At 44.0% G+C, this 26639-nt stretch overlaps 1 protein-coding gene and 1 pseudogene across 1 annotated transcript; both read left to right on the plus strand.

Moving 5' to 3' along the window:
* Nucleotides 1–17605, plus strand: part of LOC123408685 — a 39518-nt pseudogene extending 21913 nt beyond the window's left edge.
* On the plus strand, nt 13342–14163 carry LOC123413458 (5-amino-6-(5-phospho-D-ribitylamino)uracil phosphatase, chloroplastic-like). Its single transcript, XM_045106396.1, has one exon. The coding sequence runs from the start codon at nt 13342–13344 to the stop codon at nt 14161–14163; it is 822 nt and encodes a 273-aa protein (XP_044962331.1).
* Nucleotides 17606–26639: the final 9034 nt, after the last annotated feature.

Below are 26639 nucleotides of genomic sequence, written 5' to 3' on the forward strand. Positions count from 1 at the left end.
TCCCCGAGATTCCTAAGCTAGGCGTTAAATAGCTCTGGAAATTTTGATGGGAGATAGTCTTCACGTTCCCATGTTGCTTCTGCTTCGGTATGGTTGCTCCACTGAACCTTGAAATACTTGATGGTGCGGCTTCTGGTGCAACGCTCTGCTTCATCCAGAATGCGAATCGGCTTCTCGCGATAGGTAAGGTCCGGTTGAAGGTCAACAGCTTGGTGGTCAATGTCCTTGCAAGGATCGGAACGGTTCGGCACTTGTAAGCACTTCCAGAGCTGTGACACGTGGAACACGTTGTGCACACCCAAAAGTTCTGGGGGTAGCTCCAAGTGATAAGCCACTTCCCTGCACCTTGCCGTGATCTTGAAGGGTCCAATAAACCTTGGGGCTAGCTTCCCCTTGACATGGAAATGCTTGGTTCCCTTGAGAGGCGTAATGCGCAGGTACACATAGTCTCCGGGAACGAACTCCACATCCTTGCGGTGGGAGTCCGCATAGCTCTTTTGTCGGGACTTGGCTGCCTTCAGGTTTTCTTGGACAAGCTGCACCTTATTTTCCGCTTCCTGCAGCGCTTCTGGCCCAAAAACTAGTCCTTCTCCGGTTTCGGACCAATTGAGTGGGGTGCGGCACTTTCTCTCATATAGCACCTCGAATGGGGCCATTTGAAGACTGGACTGGTAGCTGTTGTTGTATGAGAACTCAGCAAACGACAGACAGTGCTGAAAGACACATGCGCGGAGCACGTCCTCGAGTATCTGGTTTACCCTCTCGGTCTGTCCGCCCGTCTGCGGGTGGAAAGCCGTGTTGAAAGAGAGCTTGGTTCCGAGAGCTTCTTGAAACTTCTTCCAGAATCTTGAGGTGAACTACGTGCCGCGGTCGGACACGATCTCCTTAGGAACTCCATGGAGGCTAACGATGCGCTCAATGTAGAGGCTAGCCAACTTGTCGCCCCCGTAGGTGGTGTTGACCGGAATGAAATGAGACACCTTAGTTAAGTGGTCGACGATGACCCATATGGAGTCATGACCCCTGCTCGATCGGGGCAGTCTGGTGATGAAGTCCATGCCGACCTTATCCCATTTCCATTCTGGCACTTGAAGAGGTTGTAGCAGCCCAGCAGGTCGCTGATGCTCAGCCTTGACCCGCTGGCATACATCGCACTTAGCGACGTAGGAGCCTATCTCTCTCTTCATGCCATGCCACCAGAATCGTTCTCGGAGGTCTTGATACATCTTGCTACCACCGGGATGGATGGAGTATGGCGTGTCATGAGACTCTTGCAGGATCAAGTCCTTGAGTTCGGCCTTGTTGGGCACGCATAAGCGTTTCCCGTACCACACCACTCCTTGATCATCAACCGAGAACCCTGGGGCCTTGCCTTCCTGTATCTTCCTCTTGAGGCCTTCAATACTCTTGTGTCCCTTTTGGGCTTCCTTGATATCATCAGACAGAGTTGGTTTGACTTTGAGGTTGGCTAGGTATCCTGGTTCGACTAACTCTAGCCCGAAGCTTTCCATCTCTTCATACAAGGCGGGCAACCTTTCCTTGAGCATGACGTTCAAGGTGCCAGCCTTCCGGCTTAAAGCATCGGCTACCACGTTTGCCTTACAGGGGTGGTACTGAATGCTGAGGTCGTAATCCTTGATTAACTCAAGCCATCTTTCTTTCCTCATATTCAGCTCCCTTTGGATGAAGATATATTTCAGACTCTTGTGGTACGTGTATATTTCACATCGCTTCCCCAGAAGGTAATGTCGCCATGTCTTCAAGGCATGCACTACAGCTGCTAACTCGAGATCATGGGTGGCGTAGTTCTCCTCATGCGGACGCAGTTGCCGTGACAAGTAAGCCACGACTCTGCCATCTTGCATTAAGACTCCACCGAGTCCGGTTCCGGAGGCATCACAGTAAATTACAAACTCCTTGTTGATGTCCGGGGTAGCTACTACCAGGGCGGTACTCAGTCTTTTCTTCAACTCTTGGAAGCTCGCTTCACACGCCGGTGTCCACTCGAACTTCCGGCCTTTCTTCAAAAGCTGAGTCATAGGTCGAGCGATGCTGGAGAATCCCTCTACGAACTTGCGTAGTATCCCGTGAGCCCGGGGAAACTCCTGACATCCTTCATGTCTCTCGGTGATTCCCAGTTGGTCACTGTGGTAATCATGGATGGATCTACTGCCAATCCGCTTGCCGTCATGATATGACCCAAAAATCCAGCTTCGTTCAGCCAGAATTGGCACTTGCTGAACTTGGCATACAGTTGGTGCTCTCGAAGCTTTCCGAGAACTAACCACAAGTGTTGCTCATGCTCTTCTTCGGATTTTGAGAAGATTAATATGTCATCGATGAATACGACTACAAACTTGTCCAAACACTCCATGAAGACCTTGTTCATGAGGTACATGAAGTAAGCTGAGGCATTTGTCAATCCGAAGGACATGACAGTGCACTCATAGAGACCGTATCGGGTCACGAATGCAGTCTTGGGATGTCCTCGGGTCAAATCTTCAACTGGTAATATCCGGATCAGAGATCGATCTTGGAGAATACCTTAGCTCCATTTAACTGGTCAAACAAGTCTTCTATCTTGGGGAGTGGGTACTTGTTCTTGATTGTGACTTCGTTGAGAGAACGGTAATCGACGCAGAGTCGAATGGTACCATCCTTCTTTGATACAAACAGAACCGGTGATCCCCAAGGTGATGCACTCGGACGAATGAATCCTTTCCTGAGTTGCTCATCCAGCTGCTTCTTTAGCTCTGCTAGCTCTTCGGATCCCATCCTGTAAGGCTTCTTATATATAGGCCTTGACCCGGGCATGAGCTCGATGATGAACTCGATGTCTCGGTCAGGAAGCATTCCAGGTAGCTCGTCAGGAAAGGCGTCCGGGTACTCACAGACTAAAGGCACTTGGTCGAGCTCTACCTCGGATAGGTTGTTGACTCGAGGTACTTGAGCTGATACCGGCTCAGAGACATACTTGACCTTGACCCCTTGGTCGCTTGTCATGGTAATGGCCCTCTTGGCACAGTCCAAGAGACTCTGGTGCTTGGCCAGCCAATCCATGCCGAGAATTACTTCTAAGCCTTGTGACTTAAGCACAATGAGGTCTGCCAAGAAGCTCGTCCCATTGATAACTATCTCGACCCTTCTACACCCTAGATTGGTCCTCAACACTGCTCCCGGGGTTTGAATTGCCATCTGCCCGCAAAGCAGAGTGGGTTTTAAACCACACTTCTCCGCAAACCTTTGAGTAACAAAAGAATGCGAAGCACCACAATCAAACAACACTGTAGCTGGGGTGGAGTTGACGAGGAACGTACCCAGAATGCAGTCCGGGTCTTCCTGCGCCTCTTCAGCGGTGATGTGGTTGATCCGCCCATTGCTATTGAACTGCTGCTTGCGGGGAACCTGGGTTCTGCCTGGTGGTCCTTGACCTGGGTTGGGTGCATTGGGACGCGGTGCATCGGGCTCCTTATTGGGACACTGCCTGGAATAGTGTCCGGTTTGGCCACACCCAAAACAGGTGACCTGACCCGGAGGGTTGGTCTTGACTCCACTGTTATTCGACGGGTTGGAAACTGGCTTGGTGTTGACTTGAGGCTGAAAATTTTGACGGAATACCGGAGTCTTGTACTGCTGCTGCTGATAGTTGGGCCTCGGAGGTGCTGACTGCCATGGTCTCGGTCTTGCATTAGTGGGTGCTCCACTACCTATTAGCTTGCGCTTGCGGGTGTCGTCCATTGCACGACTCTTGTCTTCCAGCATAAGTGCCTTGTTAACCAGGTCGCTGAATGTCTTGCAGTCGCAAACTACCAACTAGTATTGCAGGGACTGTTGCAACCCTTCCATGAAGCGTTCCACCTTAACGGCCTCAGTGTTAACATCCTCAGGGGCATACCTCGACAAGAGGTTAAACTTTTGCAGATATTCTTTAACAGTTCTACTGCCTTGCCTCAAGGCTCGGAATTCCCGCTTCTTGATGGTCATCATTCCTGGCGGAATATGAGCCGCGCGGAATCCTTCCTTGAACATTGTCCAAGTGATGACTTGCCCAGCTCGCATGATCTGGAAACCATCCCACCAAGCCCTGGCGGTGCCTCCGAGACAGTGAGAAGCATAAAGGACCTTCTCACGTTCATCGGTGCACTTGACCAACGCAAGGAGGTCTTCAATAGTGCGAATCCAGTCATTGGCATCCAATGGTTCAGTCGTCTCTGTGAATATGGGAGGTGTAGTCCGCATAAACTCGGAGAGAGTAGAGCGGCCATTGCCATTCCCGTTCTGTGGCAGGTTGTTCACTAGGACTTGAGCCAGCTGCTGAATAACGGCATTGTTGGCTTGACGCTCCTCGCGAAGAGCCTGAAGGAACTGAGCCATAGTCAAGTTCTCGGGAGGAGGTGGTGGAGGAACATTGCCAGGCTGCTCATGGTGATCTCCAGCGTGAGCTTCTCCCTCGGTTCCCTGCGGCTGACCTGAGGAGGCGGCGCCGGGGTTGCCGAAGGTGCTGTTGCGGGTTGCGTTCACCATCCTGTCATGGAAAGAGACAGGTCAATATTCCACCTTGCTTGAAACCACAAGGGTTTGCTCTAGTAAGAGGGGGGGGTCCAAATGTGCGCTAGTGTGAGTCTTTAAAACCGAAGTCCTGGAAATGGAATTTGCATTCATTGAAAACATGTGACGTAGTCGCCTATAGGCTGCCTAAGGCAGAATGCGGCTTACATCATACACACTCATAATTTGAAAGATCGGATACATGGATACCCTACTCTCATGGGTACTCCTAGTTGCCTATGCTGAAATCCTACACGACGGACTGCTCGGTCTCATAGGTGGGTTCGACAGGATCTTTGTCTTCGTCGGTGTCTTCTTCCTTCAAAGGAGTGGAAGAAAGAAGCAGTACATCACGGCGTCTCTTAGGTGAGGCGGCGAAGAGCTCAGTATACTCTTCCACTGTCAGGCGGCGACTCTGAAGAGGGATAGCCCGGATCGGTAGCACACCACCCCTGGTAGCAACACCGGTCCTTCCTTCAGGTGCTCCTGTTTTCTTCACCTTGCGATTCTTCATCTTCTCGGTGTGAAGTAGGCCCTTGACTTGGTGCAGTTCTTGGCGAAGCTTCGTTGATTCCTTAACCAGAAGGTGTGTCAGGGTGTTGGATGAGAGACTGAAGTAGGTCTGAAACCTTAATGGCATCCCGTCCTCAGACGATGGGGTGAGCGTCCAACTCCCGTCCTCTCCTTCCTAAATAAAAGGTAGGTGACGAGTAGCGGGATCATCAGCCATCTCAGGGAGGATATCACGGAGACGCACGAGCGCCTCTCATGAGGTTGTCTCCACTGCCAGCATCAGTTTCCCCATTTGTGGTCCTTCAAAGAACCAACTAGACAGGGAGTCGTTAGCCTTCACTATCACGTCCACGTGATATTCCTTGGTGTCGGCGTTGACCCAGTGCTCGTGGTAGAGGAAGATGGGCGTGCGGCGTACGTGGCACTTCTTGAGACTATCCACCAGGAGTAGGGGAAAGCCGGTCTAATCAAAATTTAAAAAAAAATTCAAAAAGTAGGCCGAGAAAACTTCGATTGATTTATGTGGTAACAAAATTTTAAGTTTGAGTTTTTGAAAATTTAGAGGATTTAATTTGAACTAATCGCAACCAAATTTAATTTTTGTTTTGTTCTTTTATTTTAACTTTGTTTTATTTTCTTCTTCAAACTTATTTAATCTAGTGAGTCTACATTTTCTTGGATGTCTCAGTTCATTTGATATACGTTTGAGCTTCTTTTATTTATTTTCCTAAGAGAAAATATGTTTCTTTACCACCTATAAAAATCTGGACTGCAATCTCTAGGCGAGTATCTTTTCATTCTATTCCTTAGGTTCAGCCTTTTTTTAATGGGCTTAGGCCATTTGTTTTCTTTTCTTCCTCACTTCCTTTTCCTAATAGGCGTGGTTGAACTAGCCCACTACCACGCAAAGGAGCACCTCTTCTTCACTACTATTCTTTCTCTCGTTCATGCCTACGGGAGAGAAACATCCAACAGACACCACATATACGTATATAGGAAACAGATGCATCCTTCTTTAATTCCCTCTCTCTCTTCCTATTTTTGCTCCACTTTCCATCTTCCAACGCTCCTCATCTCCCAGCTGGAAGCCCGAGCTCTTTCTCTTCTTCTCCACTCACGTAACGTACAGACTAGTAACGTACAGACTAACGTACAAAGAAGAAACGCCACAACCATGAACTCCTGCCCTTCTCTAATCTCCTTGACTCCCCACCGTTTTCAAATCAGTAACTATATATATGTGCGCCCCAACCTCCTCTTTCAATTCCCGTAGCATCCCTACCCTCTCCCTTCCACCTCTCTCCAAGAACGCTCCTCGATTTTTTGCTTCTCCATGGATGCGAGTGCTCGTTCCCGGCGACTCCAAGCATCTCCATCCGTATCCTTGCGCCAGAAGTTTCTTCTCCATGCCGTAGCTCCATTCAAAGAAGAAAGAACGTGATCCGTCAACCACACGCGAAGAATTCCGCATGTCCGTATACACTGTTCGTCGAGTTCATCGCTTTATATCTTCATGCTCGGTGAGTCTCTATCCAATTCCTCTTGCACACCGTCTCAACATCACGGGTGTTATCTCCTAGACATCATAGTTCCTCCTAGTTTGGCCGTTGGGCGCGTCGATGCTATCCGTCGCATGAACCAAATATTATAGACTTTTTCCATTGTTTTTCTTTTGTTCATTGCTTGATCTAGCTATCAATAGATGAGATATTTTAAGTGGTCAGAGGACCCCGTTTGTGGTTTTAGATTTTGCTTATATATCATTTTACATGTTTGTTGGGTTCACAGAATTTCACTAAGTGGAAGTTTCTTGCACTATTTATTTTTCACTTGTGTGATGTTATAAGAGTTACATAAAATTAACTGGATTACTTGCTTGGTAATAGTATTGTAAAATATATATCCGTGTAGTCGTTTGGTTAAGATTTACGGAGTTTATTCATCAGTTAATTTTGCGATAATATGTTATTGTTCTTATGTTCGTTTTATCCATAGAGTGCATTTTATGTGTCTCATAATTTTGATTCGGCAAATGACTTGTTAGATTTATTTTACCGGTTATAGTTTTTGAAAATTGTTGAACATATTATTTCACGTGTTATTTTTCTTTGATGCGGTAAGTAGTCGTAGGATATATGCACGTACATGTGTTGTGAATTATTATCATGTTTGTAAGGATTTTATTTATTTATTTATTTAGTTTTGTAGTCCTCTCTTGTGCATGCACACACAACTTTGATAATGTTCGCCATGCTTATAGTTGCATACAATTTTCATTGTTTCCTTTGTTTAATCACTAGAATAATTTATATTTTGATTTAATTTATTTTTATTTAACATGGCAAATATATTAGATTGTTCCATATATTCTTTCCCAATCATGTTGCTTACGTGATTGTTTATGTGTGAAGTCATGTCATGTTGTACGTTAGCGCTTATCTAATCATATGTGTTATATATTTAATTTCCATTTACGAGTTATCATGAGCATGTTATGTTACATTAGATTTTAGAGTAAGTTGATATTGTTTTAGAGTTGCTATAAGCTAAACGAAGTCAAGGTTAATCATTAGTTGTTGCATATAGTTATTTGTCATTTAACCTTTACAAATATTTAGAGTTATCTAAATATTTATCTTGGTCGGCTAACATTTAGTCATGCATGTCTAGTATAGGTTAGTTATATTATTTCATGTGTTGCATACGTTAATCTCTACTATTAAAGGGGGATCTGCCGTCGTGATGGTTCAACCTCTCGTTAGCTCGTCTCCCCCACCCACGTTCTCCTATCACTGATTTTTTTCAACCCTCCGAAAACCAAACAATTCAGTAAAGAAAACCAGATCCATAGGCCTCGTCTACGCTAGAACCGCCCTCTCTAGGCTGGAACCGCTCCCGGTGCCGCCCCCACCCCCGTGCGCTCGCCGCCGTTCCCGCCGCCACCGCCGCCCCAGAGCGCTAGCCGCCGTTCCCGATGCCGCCCGGTCTCGCCCCCGCGCGCTAGCCGCCGCTGCCGGCGCCACTCGGTCGCCCGCCCTCGCCCCCGCCCCCGCGCGCTAGCCGCCGCTCCCGGCGCCGCTCAGGCCCGCCCTCGCCCCCGCCCAGCGAGCTCGCGGCCGCCCCCGTGCCGCTCGGTGCCGGCCCCCGTGATGCTCAGGGGCAGACCCCCATGTTCCCTGGGATCTTCGGCCATGAAGCTGGAGGGTATGTTTCTCAAGTCTCAACCACCTTCCTTGATCAACTACTACTACTCTGTGTATACATGTTTACCATGTTGTTAATACATTCAGTTTATGTTCTCCTCTAGGATTTCCAGATTTCAGCTTGTGCTAATTGTTTGTTGACAGAGAATAGGTCGACCACAGAACTGAAAACATGCGAAGCAATCATAAGAACTGTGCTGCATGTGTAAGCTGTTACTAAATAATTGTTGTTGTCTGTATCGTAGTGGTGTCACTGTCGTTGAATCTTGATAGAGTAACTATGGAGACATAAGTCAATATCATAGATTGGTACTAGGATTCTCAAAGAAGTGAAGATACATCAGGGGTTTGTTCCATGTTTCTTTAGTTGAATTGCTATATCTATCCATCTCTTTATTTATCTGAGGTGCTCGGACATGAAGTCCTTTTATATAGATATTTCTGGTCAAATTTATCTGCTGCACGTCCCCTGAACTTATTCATGCTCACAGCATAGTGGAGAGTGTTGGAGAGGGCGTGACAGATGTTGCCCCTAGTGACCACGTCCTCCCTGTGTTCACCGGGGAGTGCAAGGAATGTCCACATTGCAAGTCTGCGGAGAGCAACATGTGTGATCTGCTCAGGATCAACACCGATAGAGGTGTGATGATCGGGGATGGCAAGTCATGCTTCTCTATTGGCGGCAAGCCGATTTACCATTTCGTAGGGACTTCCACCTTCAGTTAGTACACTGTCATGCATGTCGGTTGTGTTGCCAAGATCAACTCTGAGGCTCCCCTTGATAAAGTATGTGTTCTTAGCTGTGGTATTTCCACTGGTAAGTTGACTTGTATTGCTGTTGTAGTATGCTTATTATGGCTACAGCTTATCTCGTGATGCTGAGCTGCCATTCTTTCTTTTAGGTCTTGGTGCGTCAATTAATGTTGCAAAACCACCAAAGGGTTCCACAGTGGCGATATTTGGGCTAGGGGTTGTTGGCCTTGCGGTAAGTGTCCTAATCCCTCCCTTGATTGTTCTGCAATTGCAACCGGTACATGCATCTGACTTGCATCTATTTGCCCGTCGTATTTGTATGATTTAGGCTGCAGAAGATGTAAGGATTGCAGGTGCATCAAGGATCACTGGTGTTGACCTGAACGCCAGCAGATTTGAAGAAGGTAAATACTCCTTATTTTACTATTCATGGGGTTATTTTTGTTGTTTTGAGAAGTTCCTCAAATTTTCTATTTTCTCCATGTTCAGCTAGGAAGTTTGGCTGCACGGAATTTGTGAACCCGAAAGATCACACCAAGCCAGTTCAGCAGGTGTGTTCCTTCAGACGAGGAAAATAGTTATTCATTATGCTTAATGGTGATCATGACATACAACTTCATGGTGATGCTTCAGGTGCTCGCTGACATGACAAATGGTGGAGTTGACCGCAGTGTTGAGTGCACTGGCAACGTCAATGCTATGATACAAGCATTTGAATGTGTTCATGATGTATGACTTCTTAAGACATCAATCGTCCACTCAAGCATGATCATTTTGCATCGCCTCTTATCTCTAGATGGAAGCTTGAATTCTGTGATCTGTATACACGGCTGGGGTGTAGCTGTGCTGGTGGGTGTGCCACACAAGGACGCTGAATTCAAGACCCACCCGATGAACTTCCTGAATGAGAGGACCCTGAAGGGCACCTTCTTTGGTAACTTCAAGCCACACACTGACGTGCCCAATGTCGTGGAGATGTACATGAAGTTGTACTGGAGAAGCTGCCCACCTACGACCGCGCGTGGAAGACGGTGCTGGCCATGCCGGAGGGGGAGCTCAAGGAGGTGACCGCAGACAAGCTGGCTGTGCAGCAGCGCATCGCCTCGGTCGGCGACGACCACGAGTGGTACCTCTCCAAGTTCAAGGACCGCGTCGACTGGTACGCCCCCCCAGCTTGAGCTTCTCACCTCCTCTTTGGAATTTCTCAGCCAGGTGGGAATTCGCAAAATTCTTTGCTTACAGGTCAACAACAGCAGCAATTGCCCAACCAACCACCACCATTACCTAATCAGCCACCACCACAGCTATACCAGGTTCTTTTCTTCTAGAAGATATGGTTAATTTGATTATGATGTCTTAAAGTTGGCTTTTTCCTCGCGTAAAGAAATTTGAATCGATTCCGGAATGTTTTTTCCTTTACGCAACATTTGTTGTGCAAAATCAGTTTTAGGATGTACATGAAATGATGGAGTATTCTTGATCTGCTCAGGAGTTTTAGGCCTCAAAGAACTAAGCATGCAATGAGGAATTATTAACTAACCTTTTGCTATCATAGTGTAGTAACATATTATCAGCATTACAAAGTAGCATGTGAATTGAGTCTTATTATCAGATTATCTATAATCCAATAAGACTAATATTTCACACAGTATCCATGCTTATGCTTATGTTAAAAACTTGGCTTGAATTTTGTTTCTTACCTATATCTGTCGACGGCTACTATTTCTCAAACATGCTTTAGCTACTGCATTTTTATAAAGGCTCATCCGAGTCACCTCCAAATGGTCATTTTTTTTCAAAATCTTGCTTTGATGGTCAAAGTGAGGAGTTAGGATTGCTATGGTTTGAGGTGTATTTTAATGTTGTAGCTTACTAGCTTTCTACTTTTGTGTACAATTTCATTTCGGTTCTAACTCATTTAGCTTGACTGTAACTGAGAGTGGATAAGGTACGCACCAGTTTGTCAAAATACACATTGGTTATCTTACGAACAAGTATATCTATCACCAGAGCACAAGCAAATATCTTATTGTTTCATGAAGCAAACTGGTGGCATTGGTGCTCCTGGATTGAACTCATCTGTTGGATTGCCCGCTGCATTAGTGCTTGGAGCACCTCTGACAGTTGCTTCTCTTCTTGTACAGCCTGTTGGAGCAGCTCGTCCTCCACCTCGCGGTCCAAGTCCAGGATCAGTCCGGCCGGCACGCGCACGTGGTCAACGCGCTGCGGCGGTTCAAGGTCGACCCGTTCACCGACGAGTTATTCGCCGCGTTCCAGGTGTCGCACCGGCAGCAGCTTGATGGAAAAACAAAAAACATAGCACACCTGAGTTACTGTAAGATGGATTGAATCAGCTAACAACGTACTAGCTAGCTTTGCCATGAGATGGATCGGTGAATGGATTGATCGACTAGCTAGCAACGCACGCACGGACTGGCATGTAACGTGTTTACTGTTTATACTTTTTCAACTCACGGCGATAAAACCTAAGAGCTACATGACTAAGCAGAGTTAGAATTTCGGTATTACTTTGGACAAGCAATCATTGGTAAATTCTGGCTCTATGTGAGATTTATTGGCACCCAACAGAGAGAACTAGCAAGCTGGTGATTTCATCGTGTTTAGGAGGTCAAGCTTAAAAAAGGTACAATTCTTGACTTATCAAGAATCATGTTTTTTTCAAAAACATCTCGAGAATTATGTTAATCATAATATTTCCCCTTCTTAAAAATGCTCCCTGATGTGTTAGTTAACGGTCCTATGGATATAGTTTATTCGATTTTTTACAGAATTTGACCATTTATGGAGGCTTTCGTTAATGATGGATCAACCTTGGTTCTAACAATTAGCCTATCCGACATGAAACCCCTAGGGAAATGGGTTGCAAAATATAGCTTGTTTTCCGTTTGTATGGTTGTGGTCATAGTCTATTTTAAGCCTTTATAAGTTTCTGTGGTTGTGAAGTGTATTCACCTCCACGTAGAAATAGACGATTAATTTTCTTCACCCATGAAGCATCATCGTGATGGTTCGACCTCGATCGATCCACCCATGTGCTCCCACCAAGGTAACTGACGATTCTGCTAGCTCCTGCGATCTGACCATCAGTTTAGTTGATGCCACTAACCTCTACCCACCATGTTGATTGGCTATAGATAGATGTCAATGTGAGGGTCATTGATGGGTCGCTGTCCGGCGTGGTGATCATTGAGTCGTGGAGAACACATGCAAAATTGGTCAACAAGTAATGTTACAAGAGCTCATTTCTTCAGTATTGGCATATGTAGTCATGTACTCATGCGCTGACATTTCTAGAGTTAGCCCCTAATCAAATAAATGTTTGGTGTCTGATTCATCATAGAATATTTGTGCTTGGTACAATAAATTTCACACATGACATGATTTTGTTAGTCAAACGGTTTATTTAAGCAGGAGGTAATCTTCTTAAACTCTCCATAAAACAATCGGAATAATTCATTAGTTGATTGCTTAGTTCTGTTATCTATCCCATCTCTTTCTCATGGAACATAACCTCAAAATATGCACATAATATTCCAAGATCTCCCATCACGATATGTCAAATCTAAAAAAATGAGTTGATTCATTTCCATGTGATGTGGAAGTTATTAGTGGTCATTTTTTAACCATACAGTTTGAGTTCACTTTTGGAAGTTATGCTTGTTGAATATGATACTTAAAAAAATGGCAAAATCGACAAATATGACCCTTAGATGGTAAAAATTTACAAACTGGACTACGTTCGAAAAAAATTCACTCAGCTAACCCTTTTGTGTGACGCCCGACACTTAGGCGCCACACTATACTATGTGATGCCTAAGCCTCGGGCGTTGTGCAGTGTGACGCCGAGAGCTTAGGCGCCACACATACACTTATGCTCGGCGCTCAGGCACTCCTCCAGCACCTCCACCCACAGAGCGCCGGCGCCCACGTCCGCGTACGCATGGGCGGTGGCCTTGCCGCTTGCCCGCGCCGCCACCACCACCATGGTGCGTGCAGGGAACGCGTCTCCACCACAATGTTATCGCGCGCCTGGGCCTGGCCCTGGAGCGAGTGCCCGACGCCGCGCGCGACCATGGTCGCCCTCGGGCGCGGCGGCGCCGTCGACAGTTCGATAAGGAGGAGCGCGATGTCGGCGGTGGAGTCCAGCCGAAGGATCACGAAGGGCGCGTCGGAGATGATGGCGCCGAAGTCGCGCGCCGAGGACGGGGTTGGCTCGACGAGCGCCATCGGGCCGAACACGTCGGTGGGGCTCTGGATGAAGGTCGCCGCGGAGCAGAGGAGCAGGGCAGATCTAGCGGCAGCCATGATGATGGTGGACACGGTCAGCGCCAGCACCTCCTTTATCGCCCACCACCCCTTCGACCACCACCGGCCCAAGGGGATCCACGCGCGACGGACGCTCCATGTCGTCAGCTGCCGCCACCTGGGCACTGCCTTTGCCGGCCGACGCCTCGTGGCACGGGTGGTGCCCATGAGGCAGCCCGCGAGGCGGCTTGCCGACTGGCCGGGCAGGGCCCTGGCCGCGGTCGGGTTCACTAAGGAGGCCGTCCCGCGGAAGGAGTTCCGGGGGATCCCGGGAGAGGGCGACACCGGCGGCCTGGGGACCGATGATGCTCCCCCAGCGGCAACGCCGTCGTGGCCGCCACAGAACAGGGCCGACGACCCCAGCCTGCACAACCCCCTGATGCGTCTCGAGCGCATGGGTTGTGGTTGGGTCGGCGTCATCTTCGAGTGGGAGGGCATGGTGGTGGAGGACGACACGCGGCTGGAGCGGCAGGCGTGGCTGACCCTAGCCGAAGAGGAGGGCAAGTCGCCGCCGCCCGCGTTCATCCTTCGGCGGGTCGAGGGGATGAAGGCCGAGCACGCCGTCCCCGAGGTGCTATGCTGGTCCCGGGACCCCTCGGAGCTCCGGCGCCTGCCTCGAGGGCGACCGTGGTCGCGCGCGGCGTCGGGCACTCGCTCCAGGGCCAGGCCCAGGCGCGCGACGACATTGTGGTGGAGACGCGTTCCCTGCCACGCACCGTGGTGGTGGTGGCGGCGCGGGCGAGCGGCAAGGCCACCGCCCATGCGTACGCGGACGTGGGCGCCGGCGCTCTGTGGGTGGAGGTGCTGGAGGAGTGCCTGAGCGCCGAGCATAAGTGCATGTGTGGCGCCTAAGCTCTCGGCGTCACACGGCAGCATGTGCAACGCCCGAGGCTTAGGCGTCACATAGTATAGTGTGGCGCCTAAGTGTCGGGCGTCACACAAAAGGGTTAGCTGAGTGAATTTTTTTCGAACATAGTCCAGTTTGTAAATTTTTACCATCTAAGGGTCATATTTGTCGATTTTGCCTAAAAAATCGATTATGTGATGTAGTAACGCAAATGTGGTAAAAAAATGTTTTTATGGTTCATGTGGAAAAATGCAAAAGCTTTGCATGTGTTTATACTAACCATTAGTTTAGAATAGTATAAGCAAATCTCGGATGCATTAGGTTTTTAAAACTCTTTATTGCAGCTGGTTGGTGCATAATTTACAACGATGATTTTAGTCATTGAATTACATGCTATTTGTTTTGGAAAAAATATGTGTGTTGAATGGTGGGTACCCCTGAAAGTTTCCTTGCAAAAGAAAAAGATGCAAATGAAAGTTATGGAAAATAGCATACTAATAAATAAATTCTAAGGAAAGACGACGTGAAATTTGAAATAGATGCAGGAGGAAGATGCTTGGATAGTGACTTGCTAAAGAAGAACAAAAATACTAAGGGGTTGTATTTCTTTCTACGACATGTGCTTTTTAATATGGTAAAAACATGAGGCATCTAATATCATAATATAACTTTAAGAAAACTGACTTAGACTTCAGTTCCATAGAATCACTCATTAGAAGGACATGTATAAGGAACTATGTATCAAATAACTTATGAAGAACCCATATTCGGGGTTGAGTTTGCCTTTAGTGAGCACCTCATATCTCTACTATGAAAGGATGAGTCTTTCAAGACAATAAATACTTTGATATGAACTAAAGGAACATTATCTGTTGAGCTGCTTTTTTTGTAGCTCTATGATAAGATTTAGCATGTCGGTATCCTTACATTCTAACACGTTCTTAAACATCAATAAGATCCATGGGCATCTTGATCGTGAGCAGAGGGAGGGGAGCAGAGCTAGATGGCGAAGAGAAGTCGTCGGCATTGTGGTGCACCACGCCATCCACTCCTGGTCGATCCCCGCCCATCCCAGCGAACATGGTTTGTGGAAGGGTCTCCTGGACACGATGCTCACTCGGTGTTGCCACAAAAGATTCAGACCGGCGTGGCGCTATTGCGGCGGGGTCATGGGGCCGGGCCGCCGCGCGGTGGATGACGTCGTCCAGACTGCGCGCGTCCAACGGAGCACTATACCCCCTTCCCCTCGATCTCAGCCTACAACTGCATAGCTAGGAGGGAGGGTTCAAAGGCGCATTGTGGAAAGTTGGGTTGTGATGGGTTCCTCACACGCCGTACTGATGCGCGTCATGACGCGTCGGCGGCTGCATGGGGAAGCATGGTGGGTGGCTAGCTGAAAGGGGGGAGGGGTGAGCAGTGAGGAGAAAGTGAGACTGAGAGTGTTCACGGTTGTAGGATTGCTTTTTATCCCGCAACTTTATAATTTTTGTTTCTATATATTCGTGTATATTTTAGCATAAGAACAAAGGTATTTACACGATCTATCAGGGCTATCAAATTTCTTGGCTAGATTAAGAAAATGTTATTTTGCATATTCTAGATGTATGTCTATCTAGCCTTTTATTTTGCATGTTAAATATGAATATATGATACTATGTCCCGTAGAGGTTGTTAGGGCTATGGGAGGACGACGATCCTCTCTTGAGCTATTGGTGAGGGGAGCAAGGGAAGATCAAGCGTTCAATGATGGTGGTGAGACAACTAGCGAGGTTGAGTCAACTGCGGAGATCAATAATGATGATAAACAACATCAGTTTGTCGTCCCGTGGCAACGCACGGGCACTAAACTAGTTATGATAGATATCAAATGAAATGCTTGTTATTGGAGGTGACTACATTATAGTTTGTGTCATAGATATTATCGTCTAGTTGATCATCTAGTTTTGTAGATGTTTGCTATCCATTATTCATGGTTGGTTGTTTCATGTCACGTTTTAGATTTGTATTGTTACATATGATTTAGGTTGTAGCATATAACCTACTTTATTACTTCTTGTTAATTATCTTAGTTGTCTTGTTTACCTAGGAGGGTAGCTATGCATGCTTAGTTGACTTACATGTCATGTGTGTACCAACCCGTGTGTTGTACGATGCCTTAGTTGTGCTTCTATGTATTTGCAAGTGAGGTTGTACTATTTAGAAACGCATGCCATCATGTTACTCGTGTTGTATAATACATGTTGATTAGTTGATTATATGATCTAGTTGTTTACTTGCCTACATGCTCATTATTGTTTATGAACATGATTACCTGTATTAACTGACATGATAGGGTTGTGTGCTTATTCCATGATTTCGTGTTCTTACATGTCATGACTAGAATGTGAGATTGCATGCTAGTGCCATGAATGATCTTCATGATAGTTGATATCAATTAAGTTATCTCATAGTTACAAGTTGTATTCTTTTGGTAGCCTAGTGTGGTATCTCATGTGATGACCATCCATGTTTAGATGTTATTTTTGTTTACCTTGCTATTGCGTTATTCTATGCTTAGACATCTTTCATGCCTCATGATGTTTTGTGTGTTATAGTTGTCTACTTAGTTCCTCAGTATAGAAAGTTTGACTTTGTATCATTTTAGTATTATGAGTGTTTAATACTTGTTTCATTAGTTCACGACATGATTGGATAGTTTACCTTTCGTTAGTTGACTTGTTCCTTTCTCATATGCTTACTGTGCTTAGTTTGCCATGTTATTACAAGCATGTGGGTATAATCTTGTTGTCAGTAGTTAATTGGATATTTGTTATTTCATTCTATAAAGAGCATCTCCTAGTTTAATTATTCTCATGATCACTTGTATGTGTGATGCTTGTGTTATTAGTTAACACATCTTTATGATCCTATACACACATGCATTGCATGAGATGTGTCTCATTATTAAGTTTGTTAATTACTTTGTACCATAGTATGGGTTTGTCATAAGGGAGTGGATCCTACTTTATTTTAATTCGTATCACAATGTTAGTCTTGATCGCCAAGCCTTCCTTAGTCGTGTCAACCTAACCTTTTCCCTTCGTTGAATTCCATCTCTTACCTTCCTACCATGCCATCTCATTTTAGAATCTCTTTGGAATCTCCATCTTGATCAATATCTTACTATCCTTCCATTCTTGATTTCCTTTGGATGTTATTTGGATTTACTATTGCTTTGGTATTCATGTGTTTTTATTTGCTATCGTTATGACGAGTAGGGAGTGACAATGTTCGACATGCATGGAGATACACAGGTTAACGAAGAAGGACTCAACAACGAAGGCATGCCTCCTTCTTCGATCATACTTATCCTATGTTTTATAAATTGCATTGAGTTTTATGGTTACAATATGCATGTTTTTAATCTTGTAGCTAGCATGTCGATTGACACATTACCTTGATCTGCTTGTCGCCTATCCATTTGTCACCTGAGTAGAAGTATATAGTATTCCGGTAGAGTAGAAATGCTTAGCCATGCTTATTACCTATAGGTGCTTTGTTGATGACTCTTGAGTCATTGACACTTGAAACTTATTGTTGAGCTGGCCAGTTGGCCTTGGTGACCTTCTCTATCCTCTTCTACTCTGGGTGAAACTTACCATCTGAATACTGGCGCGGGCGACAGCTGAATCAAGGATTGAAGGAGCGATTGGCTGCCCAAGGTGAAGGGAGCAATCAGTCGTCCGTGCCGCATGAGGCCTAATAAGTCTTGGATTTGAAGATTGTGTAAACAGTACAACCACATGCTATATGGGCACTGGCTTGGTCAAGTAAGCTAGTCAGCCTTAGGTGTCGATGTCGCCGTACCGCAGATGGGATAGTTGCCTTGCGAGGAGTATCCTCGGCACAGATGGGGGGACCGGTTTGAGGACGTACTCTCAGTTCCGTGCGCCAGACCCGATGGGCATGTCACATCTTTGGGGGATCTAGTCCAAAGACCTTGTCACAATCTCCCTGCCGGTATACCAAATGGTGTACTAGACCAGCGGCCACTGGTGGCATCAAGGCGAGATTGTGTCGTGTGGGTAAAGTGTATAACCTCTGCAGAGTGTAAAACTATTCGAAAAGCCGTGTCCACGGTCATGGACGACACATGAATCTTTCTTGACATCCGGGACCTGTCTTGCTTATTCCCTCTTTGCCCCAATTGTTGGAACCTATGATGAGTGTGAGTTGATCGAGGATCCTCACTTTGATGAAAGTTATTCTAGATATAAACATGTTTTCATCAAGAACCGCTTTTATCCAAATGTTATTGTTTTTCAAATAAAATTAGCTTTTATGCAAATGAGCCATACAACCTTCCTTTGAAGCCACATTTAGCTGTAAGGACCTTCTCCGAAGGAGGTATCTTGAGTACGTAATGTACTCATGGCAATACTATTGTTGACAACAGAGTTACATGAAGATGAAGGTGATGACTACGACTACTACGGCGATCCGTAGGAGTGAGGTCACCTGTACTACATTGACTGCCTGTGGCTGAGATGGAGTCGCTACGCATTATATTCTTCACTGTTTTCTGGTTGTATTAAATGTCATGAGACATTTGTCAATGTATGCCTTTGGGCAATATGTAATAAAATAATTTTACGTACTGTGCAATGATACCATTTCACTATGTTGTCAACAATGATCCTGGGGTTGATAAATATACACAGGAGCGTCTGGAAGTAAATTCCGGGTTCTCACAGAGGTGGTATCAGAGCGGATGTCGACCTAGTCGCGTGGCCTTAGGTAGAAACGGAAAGCCTTAGAAACTACTTTCAAAGGGAAACTTTTTTTAAAAGAAACATTCTCGTACTCTTCGCATTCAGTATTGCTTGTCCTATCTTATCTTATTCAAATGAAATCTAAGCTCTACTTCTCAATCATCTTCTTTATAGTTGTGAAACCCTTTTTCCGACCTTGGTGTTGAATAGCTAGAAGCTTCAGAAGACGTGGTGGTAATTTTAAGACAACTTCAACCCCTAAAGCTTCGAGTAGCAACATATTGCCAAGAGAAGGCACATCGAGAACTCAAGAAGTCAACAATGGTCCAAGATGTTTCAATCATCAACGTTGATGATCTGCACAAAGTTATGATGTGACTTGCCATACAGGATTAGGTTAGTTAACACCCTTGTAGTGATAAACTCATAGCTTGTAGACGCAAAACCTTTTTGTGTGAGTATTGTCTGCATATTTTCTTTTGATGTTTTCGTATGCATACTAACTAAAACCCTATTTGACAAAATGAGTTGTTTTTGAATTTTATTTGGACATCTTCATGGTTATCTTGGTGTTTTGTTTTTCTTCTAGGGTATCTCCGTCTTGCTAGGATTCTATTACTCATCTTTATGCTCTTTCCCTCTACTCTATAAACCCTGGAGGACACTTTGAGAGTAAAGAAGTTGCAACATCATGCATCGAGGTCTATTATCAATGTGAACCCCATGGAAAACATCTTTTAAGGGTGGTAGTAGATGGTAATTCATGGCAAGATTGAAGATTTCAAGTCCTTCATTCACAAAGAAGAAAATATTTGAAGACCTTCACTACACCTACGATCAAGTTCAACCTGAAGAAAGGATCAATGAGTTTATCCACACCAGAACTTGACTTACAAGAGAACAACATGATCGAAGAATGATCAACCAATTAAAAAAAAGAGGCTATGCGACCATCATCGCCGAGATGACTATTTGCAAACCTTGATGAGGCTAGAATGGATTTTGACGAGAGAAGTATTCCCAATCAAGACCCCAAAGTTGCTCTCACCAAGATCAAAATGAACTTTGATTCCACAATCTTTTGAGAAGAACCGAATCACACACTAAGTCAATCCAAACATATTCTCTTTAGTCAGCCTAAATCTCGAGGACGAGATTTGTTTTAAGGGGGGTATATTTGTAACATCCTGATGCTCGAAATGTTTAAAAATAATAATAATTCAAAAAGTAGGCCGAGAAAACTTCGATTGATTTATGTGGTAACAAAATTTTAAGTTTGAGTTTTTGAAAATTTAGAGGATTTAATTTGAACTAATCGCAACCAAATTTAATTTTTGTTTGGTTCTTTTATTTTAACTTTGTTTTATTTTCTTATTCAAACTTATTTAATCTAGTGAGTCTACATTTTCTTGGATGTCTCAATTCATTTGATATATGTTTGAGCTTCTTTTATTTATTTTCCTAAGAGAAAATATGTTTCTTTACCACCTATAAAAATCTGGACTGAAATTTCTAGGTGAGTATCTTTTCATTCTATTCCTTAGGTTCAGCCATTTTTTTAATGGGCTTAGGCCATTTGTTTTCTTTTCTTCCTCACTTCCTTTTCCTAATAGGTCTGGTTGAACTAGCCCAGTACCACGGAAAGGAGCACCTCTTCTTGGCTACTATTCTTTCTCTCGTTCATGCCTACAGGAGAGAAACATCCAACAAACACCACATATACGTATATAGGAAACTGATGCATCCTCCTTTAATCTCCTCTCTCTCTTCCTATTTTTGCTCTACTTTCCATCTTCCAACGCTCCTCATCTGCCAGGTGGAAGCCCGAGCTCTTTCTCTTCTTCTCCACTCACGTAACGTACAAACTAACGTACATAGAAGAAACTCCACAACCATGAACTCCTGTCCTTCTCTAATCTCCTTGACTCCCCACCGTTTTCAAATCAGTGACTATATATATGTGCGTCCCAACCTCCTCTTTCAATTCCCGTAGCATCCCTACCCTCTCCCTTCCACCTCTCTCCAAGAACGCTCATCGATCTGTTGCTTCTCCATGGACGCGAGTGCTCGTTCCCGGCGACTCCAAGCATATCCATCTGTATCTTTGCGCCAGAAGTTTCTTCTCCATGCCGCAACTCCATTCAGAGAAGAAAGAACGTGATCCGTCAACCACACGCAAAGAATTCCGCATGTCCGTATACACTGTTCGTCGAGTTCATCGCTTTGTATCTTCATGCTCGGTGAGTCTCTATCCAACTCCTCTTGCACACCGTCTCAACATCACGGGTGTTATCTCCTAGACATCATAGTTCCTCCTAGTTTGGCCGTTGGGCGCGTCGATGCTATCCGTTGCATGAACCAAATATTATAGAATTTTTCCATTGTTTTTCTTTTGTTCATTGCTTGATCTAGCTATCAATAGATGAGACATTTTAAGTGGTCAGAGGACCCCGTTTGTGGTTTTAGATTTTGCTTATATATCATTTTACATGTTTGTTGGGTTCACATAGGAATTTCACTAAGTGCAAGTTTCTTGCACTATTTATTTTTCACTTGTGTGATGTTATAAGAGTTACATAAAATTAACTAGATTACTTGCTTGGTAATATTATTGTAAAATATATATCCGTGTAGTCGTTTGGTTAAGATTTACGGAGTTTATTCATCGGTTAATTTTGCGAGAATATGTTATTGTTCTTATGTTCGTTTTATGCATAGAGTGCATTTTATGTGTCTCATAATTTTGATGCGGCAAATGACTTGTTAGATTTATTTTACCGGTTATAGTTTTTGAAAATTGTTGAACATATTATTTCACGTGTTATTTTTCTTTGATGCGGTAAGTAGTCATAGGATATACGCACGTACACGTGTTGTGAATTATTATCATGTTTGTAAGGATTTTATTTATTTATTTATTTAGTTTTATAGTCCTCTCTTGTGCATGCACACACAACTTTGATAATGTTCGCCATGCTTATTGTTGCATAGAATTTTCATTGTTTCCTTTGTTTAATCGCTAGAATAATTTATCTTTTGATTTAATTTATTTTTGTTTAACATGGCGAATATATTAGATTGTTCCATATATTCTTTCTCAATCATGTTGCTTACGTGATTGTTTATGTGTGAAGTCATGTCATGTTGTACGTTAGCGCTTATCTAATCATATGTGTTATATATTTAATTTTCATTTATGAGTTATCATGAGCATGTTATGTTACATTAGATTTTAGAGTAAGTTGATATTGTTTTAGAGTTGCTATAAGCTAAACGAAGTCAAGGTTAATCATTAGTTGTTGCATATAGTTATTTGTCATCTAATCTTTACAAATATTTAGATTTATCTAAATATTTATCTTGGTCGGCTAACATTTAGTCATGCATGTCTAGTATAGGTTAGTTGTATTATTTCATGTGTTGCATACGCTAATTATGATAGATATCAAATGAAATGCTTGTTATTGGAGGTGACTACATTATAGTTTGTGTCATATATATTATCGTCTAGTTGATCATCTAGTTTTATAGATGTTTGCTATCCATTATTCATGGTTGGTTGTTTCATGTCATGTTTCAGATCTGTATTGTTACATATGATTTAGGTTGTAGCATATAACCTACTTTATTACTTCTTGTTAATTATCTTAGTTGTCTTGTTTACCTAGGAGGGTAGCTATGCATGCTTAGTTGACTTACATGTCATGTGTGTACCAACCCGTGTGTTGTACGATGCCTTAGTTGTGCTTCTATGTATTTGCAAGTGAGGTTATACTATTTAGAAACGCATGCCATCATGTTACTCGTGTTGTATAATACATGTTGATTAGTTGATTATATGATCTAGTTGTTTACTTGCCTACATGCTCATTATTGTTTATGAACATGATTACCTGTATTAACTCACATGATAAGGTTGTGTGCTTATTCCATGATTTCGTGTTCTTACATGTCATGACTAGAATATGAGATTGCATGCTAGTGCCATGAATGATCTTCATGATAGTTGATATCAATTAAGTTATCTCATAGTTACGAGTTGTATTCTTTTGGTAGCCTAGTGTGGTATCTCATGTGATGATCATCCATGTTTAGATGTTATATTTGTTTACCTTTCTATTGCGTTATTCTATGCTTAGACATCTTTCATGCCTCATGATGTTTTGTGTGTTATAGTTGTCTACTTAGTTCGTCAGTATAGAACGTTTGACTTTGTATCATTTTAGTATTCTGAGTGTTTAATACTTGTTTCATTAGTTCACCACATGATTGGATAGTTTACCTTTCGTTAGTTGACTTGTTCCTTTCTCCTATACTTACTGTGCTTAGTTTGCCATGTTATTACAAGCATGTGGGTATAATCTTGTTGTCAGTAGTTAATTGGATATTTGTTATTTGATTCTATAAAGAGCATCTCCTAGTTTAATTATTCTCATGATCACTTGTATGTTTGATGCTTGTGTTATTAGTTAACACATCTTTATGATCCTATACACACATGCATTGCATGAGATGTGTCTCATTATTAAGTTTGTTAATTACTTTGTACCATAGTATGAGTTTGTCATAAGGGAGTGGATCCTACTTTATTTTAATTCGTATCACAATGTTAGTCTTGATCACCAGGCCTTCCTTAGTCGTGTCAACCTAACCTTTTCCCTTCGTTGAATTCCATCTCTTACCTTCCTACCATGCTATCTCATTTTAGAATCTCTTTGGAATCTCCATCTTGATCAATATCTTACTATCCTTCCATTCTTGATTTCATTTGGATGTTATTTGGATTTACTATTGCTTTGGTATTCATTTGTTTTTATTTGCTATCGTTACGACGAGTAGGGAGTGACGATGTTGGACATGCATGGAGATACACAGGTTAACAAAGAAGGACTCAACAACGAAGGCATGCCCCCTTCTTTGATCATACTTATCCTATGTTTTATAAATTGCATTGAGTTTTATGGTTACAATATGCATGTTTTTAATCTTGTAGCTAGCATGTCGATTGACACATTACCTTGATCTGCTTGTCGCCTATCCATTTCACACCTGAGTAGAAGTATATAGTATTCCGGTAGAGTAGAAATGCTTAGCCATGCTTATTACCTATAGGTGCTTTGTTGATGACTCTTGAGTAATTGACACTTGAAACTTATTGTTGAGCTGGCCAGTTGGCCTTGGTGACCTTCTCTATCCTCTTCTACTCTGGGTGAAACTTACCATCTGAATACTGGCGCGGGCGACAGCTGAATCAAGGATTGAAGGAGCGATTGGCTGCCCAAGGTGAAGGGAGCAATCAGTCGTCCGTGCCGCATGAGGCCTAATAAGTCTTGGATTTGAAGATTGTGTAAACAGTACAACCACATGCTATATGGGCACTGGCTTGGTCAAGTAAGCTAGTCAGCCTTAGGTGTCGATGTCGCCGTACCGCAGATGGGATATATGCCTTAAGAGGAGTATCCTCGACACAGATCGGGGGACCGGTTTGAGGACGTAATCTCAGTTCCGTGCGCCAGACCCGGTGGGCATGTCACATCTTTGGGGGATCTAGTCCAAAGACCTCGTCACAATCTCCCTGCCGGTATACCAAATGGTGTACTAGACCAGCGGCCACTGGTGGCATCAAGGCGAGATTGTGTCGTGTGGGTAAAGTGTATAACCTCTGCAGAGTGTAAAACTATTCGAATAACCGTGTCCATGGTCATGGACGACACATGAATCTTTCTTGACATACGGGACCTGTCTTTCTTATTCCCTCTTTGCCCCAATTGTTGGAACCTATGATGAGTGTGAGTTGATCGAGGATCCTCACTTTGATGAAAGTTACTCTAGATATAAACATGTTTTCATCAAGAACTGCTTTTATCCGAATGCTATTGTTTTTCAAATAAAATTAGCTTTTATGCAAATGAGCCATACAACCTTCCTTTGAAGCCACATGTAGCTATTAGGACCTTCTCCGAAGGAGGTATGTTGAGTACGTAATGTACTCATGGCAATACTTTTGTTGACAACAGAGTTACATGATGATGAAGGTGATGACTACGACTACTATGTCGATCCATAGGAGTGAGGTCACCTGTACTACATCGACTGCATATGGCTGAGATGGAGTCGCTACGCATTATATTTTCCGCTGTTTTCTGGTTGTATTAAATGTCATGAAACATATGTCAATGTATGCCTTGGGGAAATATGTAATAAAATAATTTTACATATTCTGCAATGATACCATTTCGCTGTGTTGTCAACAATGATCTCGGGGTCGACAAATATACATAGGAGGGTCTGGAAGTAAATTCCAGGTTCTCACATATACCCAAGGTAAGTACCCGATCATTATCTTTGCCCTGACGGTACTAAACAAAGAGGTCCACTCGATTGGTACCCAGCCCACATGTTGTACGTGTTACGAGCACCGACTCTGGACAGTATCAACCATGCAGGGACCAATGGTGTGCCTGGAACTCATAAAAATGGCATAGTCGCCCACCTGGCACGACCCCATCACAAGAGTGACGACAACCACTCCCGCCACTAGTAATGTGGCTCTTTGCTAGTACCGACCAGAGTAATCAACAAAGCCCCGTCCCATAAAGGGGTAACGTGGTCGCACAAGTGAGGTTGGGACGGTCGACACATCATAAATCTAATCCCATTTCCGAAACCATACTCTCACAAAACACCGGTGCACCACTTCACCAAAAGTGGCCACCCATCTCATCATCACCCTCGGGCATTAGTGGCATCCGACGGTTTTTTTCATAAAACTTTGATTTAACTCAACATCATGCTCATGCAATGGTTCTCTAACTCTACTAGTCAACACGATAGTAGCATAATCCTCATAGATGGTAGGATCAAGCTCATCATGCTTGTGCTCCCAGGAGCCATATGCATAACATCACCATCATGCAAGTGCTTCGAAGAAGCCTTCGGTACCATCACACCAATGATGAACCGGCACTATGATCACATGCAACGGAAAAGTACTTGCTATTCTAGCATGCATCAATCCATATGCTCAAGTCATGGTCAAAGGGCTGTTTGCCTTGGTCAGCTAGGTATCCGGGGTCTTCGAGGTCTTCCGCTCCGAATCCTTCGTCACTCGGTAATTCTATCATCGAGAATAGAATAAATAAGAAATAGCTCACACAAAAACAAATCACAAATCACTTTCAAAAATGTTGCAAAATTTGGTTAAATTTAGGTTGTTAATTTGAAAAATATATTCTCTTAGTTTTTACTAGCTAAGCATTTTTGATAATTACTAAACAGGGGCAAACTATTTCCTTTAATGCCTTTATATTATTATAAAACAAATTCTGTTTTTGAAAAATGTCAACAATGGCAGAATCAAATACTACTCATTTTTAGAAAAATATCAGTGGAAGAATTATATTTTTCCACTGGGTAGTTATTTTTACAAAAATCATTTTAGTCTGTGTTTAAAAAAAAGGCCAAAGCCTGGCCTGGGAAACAGGCTGGCCCAGCCAGCCAGCAGGCTGCCAGGGGCGCGCGCGCCAAGTTCGAACCTGACGTGCGGGCCCCTGGGTCAGCGACTGTGGCTGCGCGCGAGGCTGCTCCAGGACGCCGACAGGTGGATCCCACCTGTCGGATTCTTCCCCTACCTCCGGCCAGGGAGGAGGAGATGAACTCCGGCGAGGCTACCGTCATCCTTGGGCCTAGCTAAGGGCA

The sequence above is a fragment of the Hordeum vulgare genome, chromosome 7H (assembly GCF_904849725.1).
Source record: "Hordeum vulgare subsp. vulgare chromosome 7H, MorexV3_pseudomolecules_assembly, whole genome shotgun sequence".
NCBI classification, from domain to species: Eukaryota; Viridiplantae; Streptophyta; class Magnoliopsida; order Poales; family Poaceae; genus Hordeum; species Hordeum vulgare.

Coding starts and splice junctions, on each gene's coding strand:
- LOC123413458 (XM_045106396.1), top strand. CDS start 13,342: ATGATGATGGTGGACACGGTCAGCGCCAGCACCTCCTTTATCGCCCAC.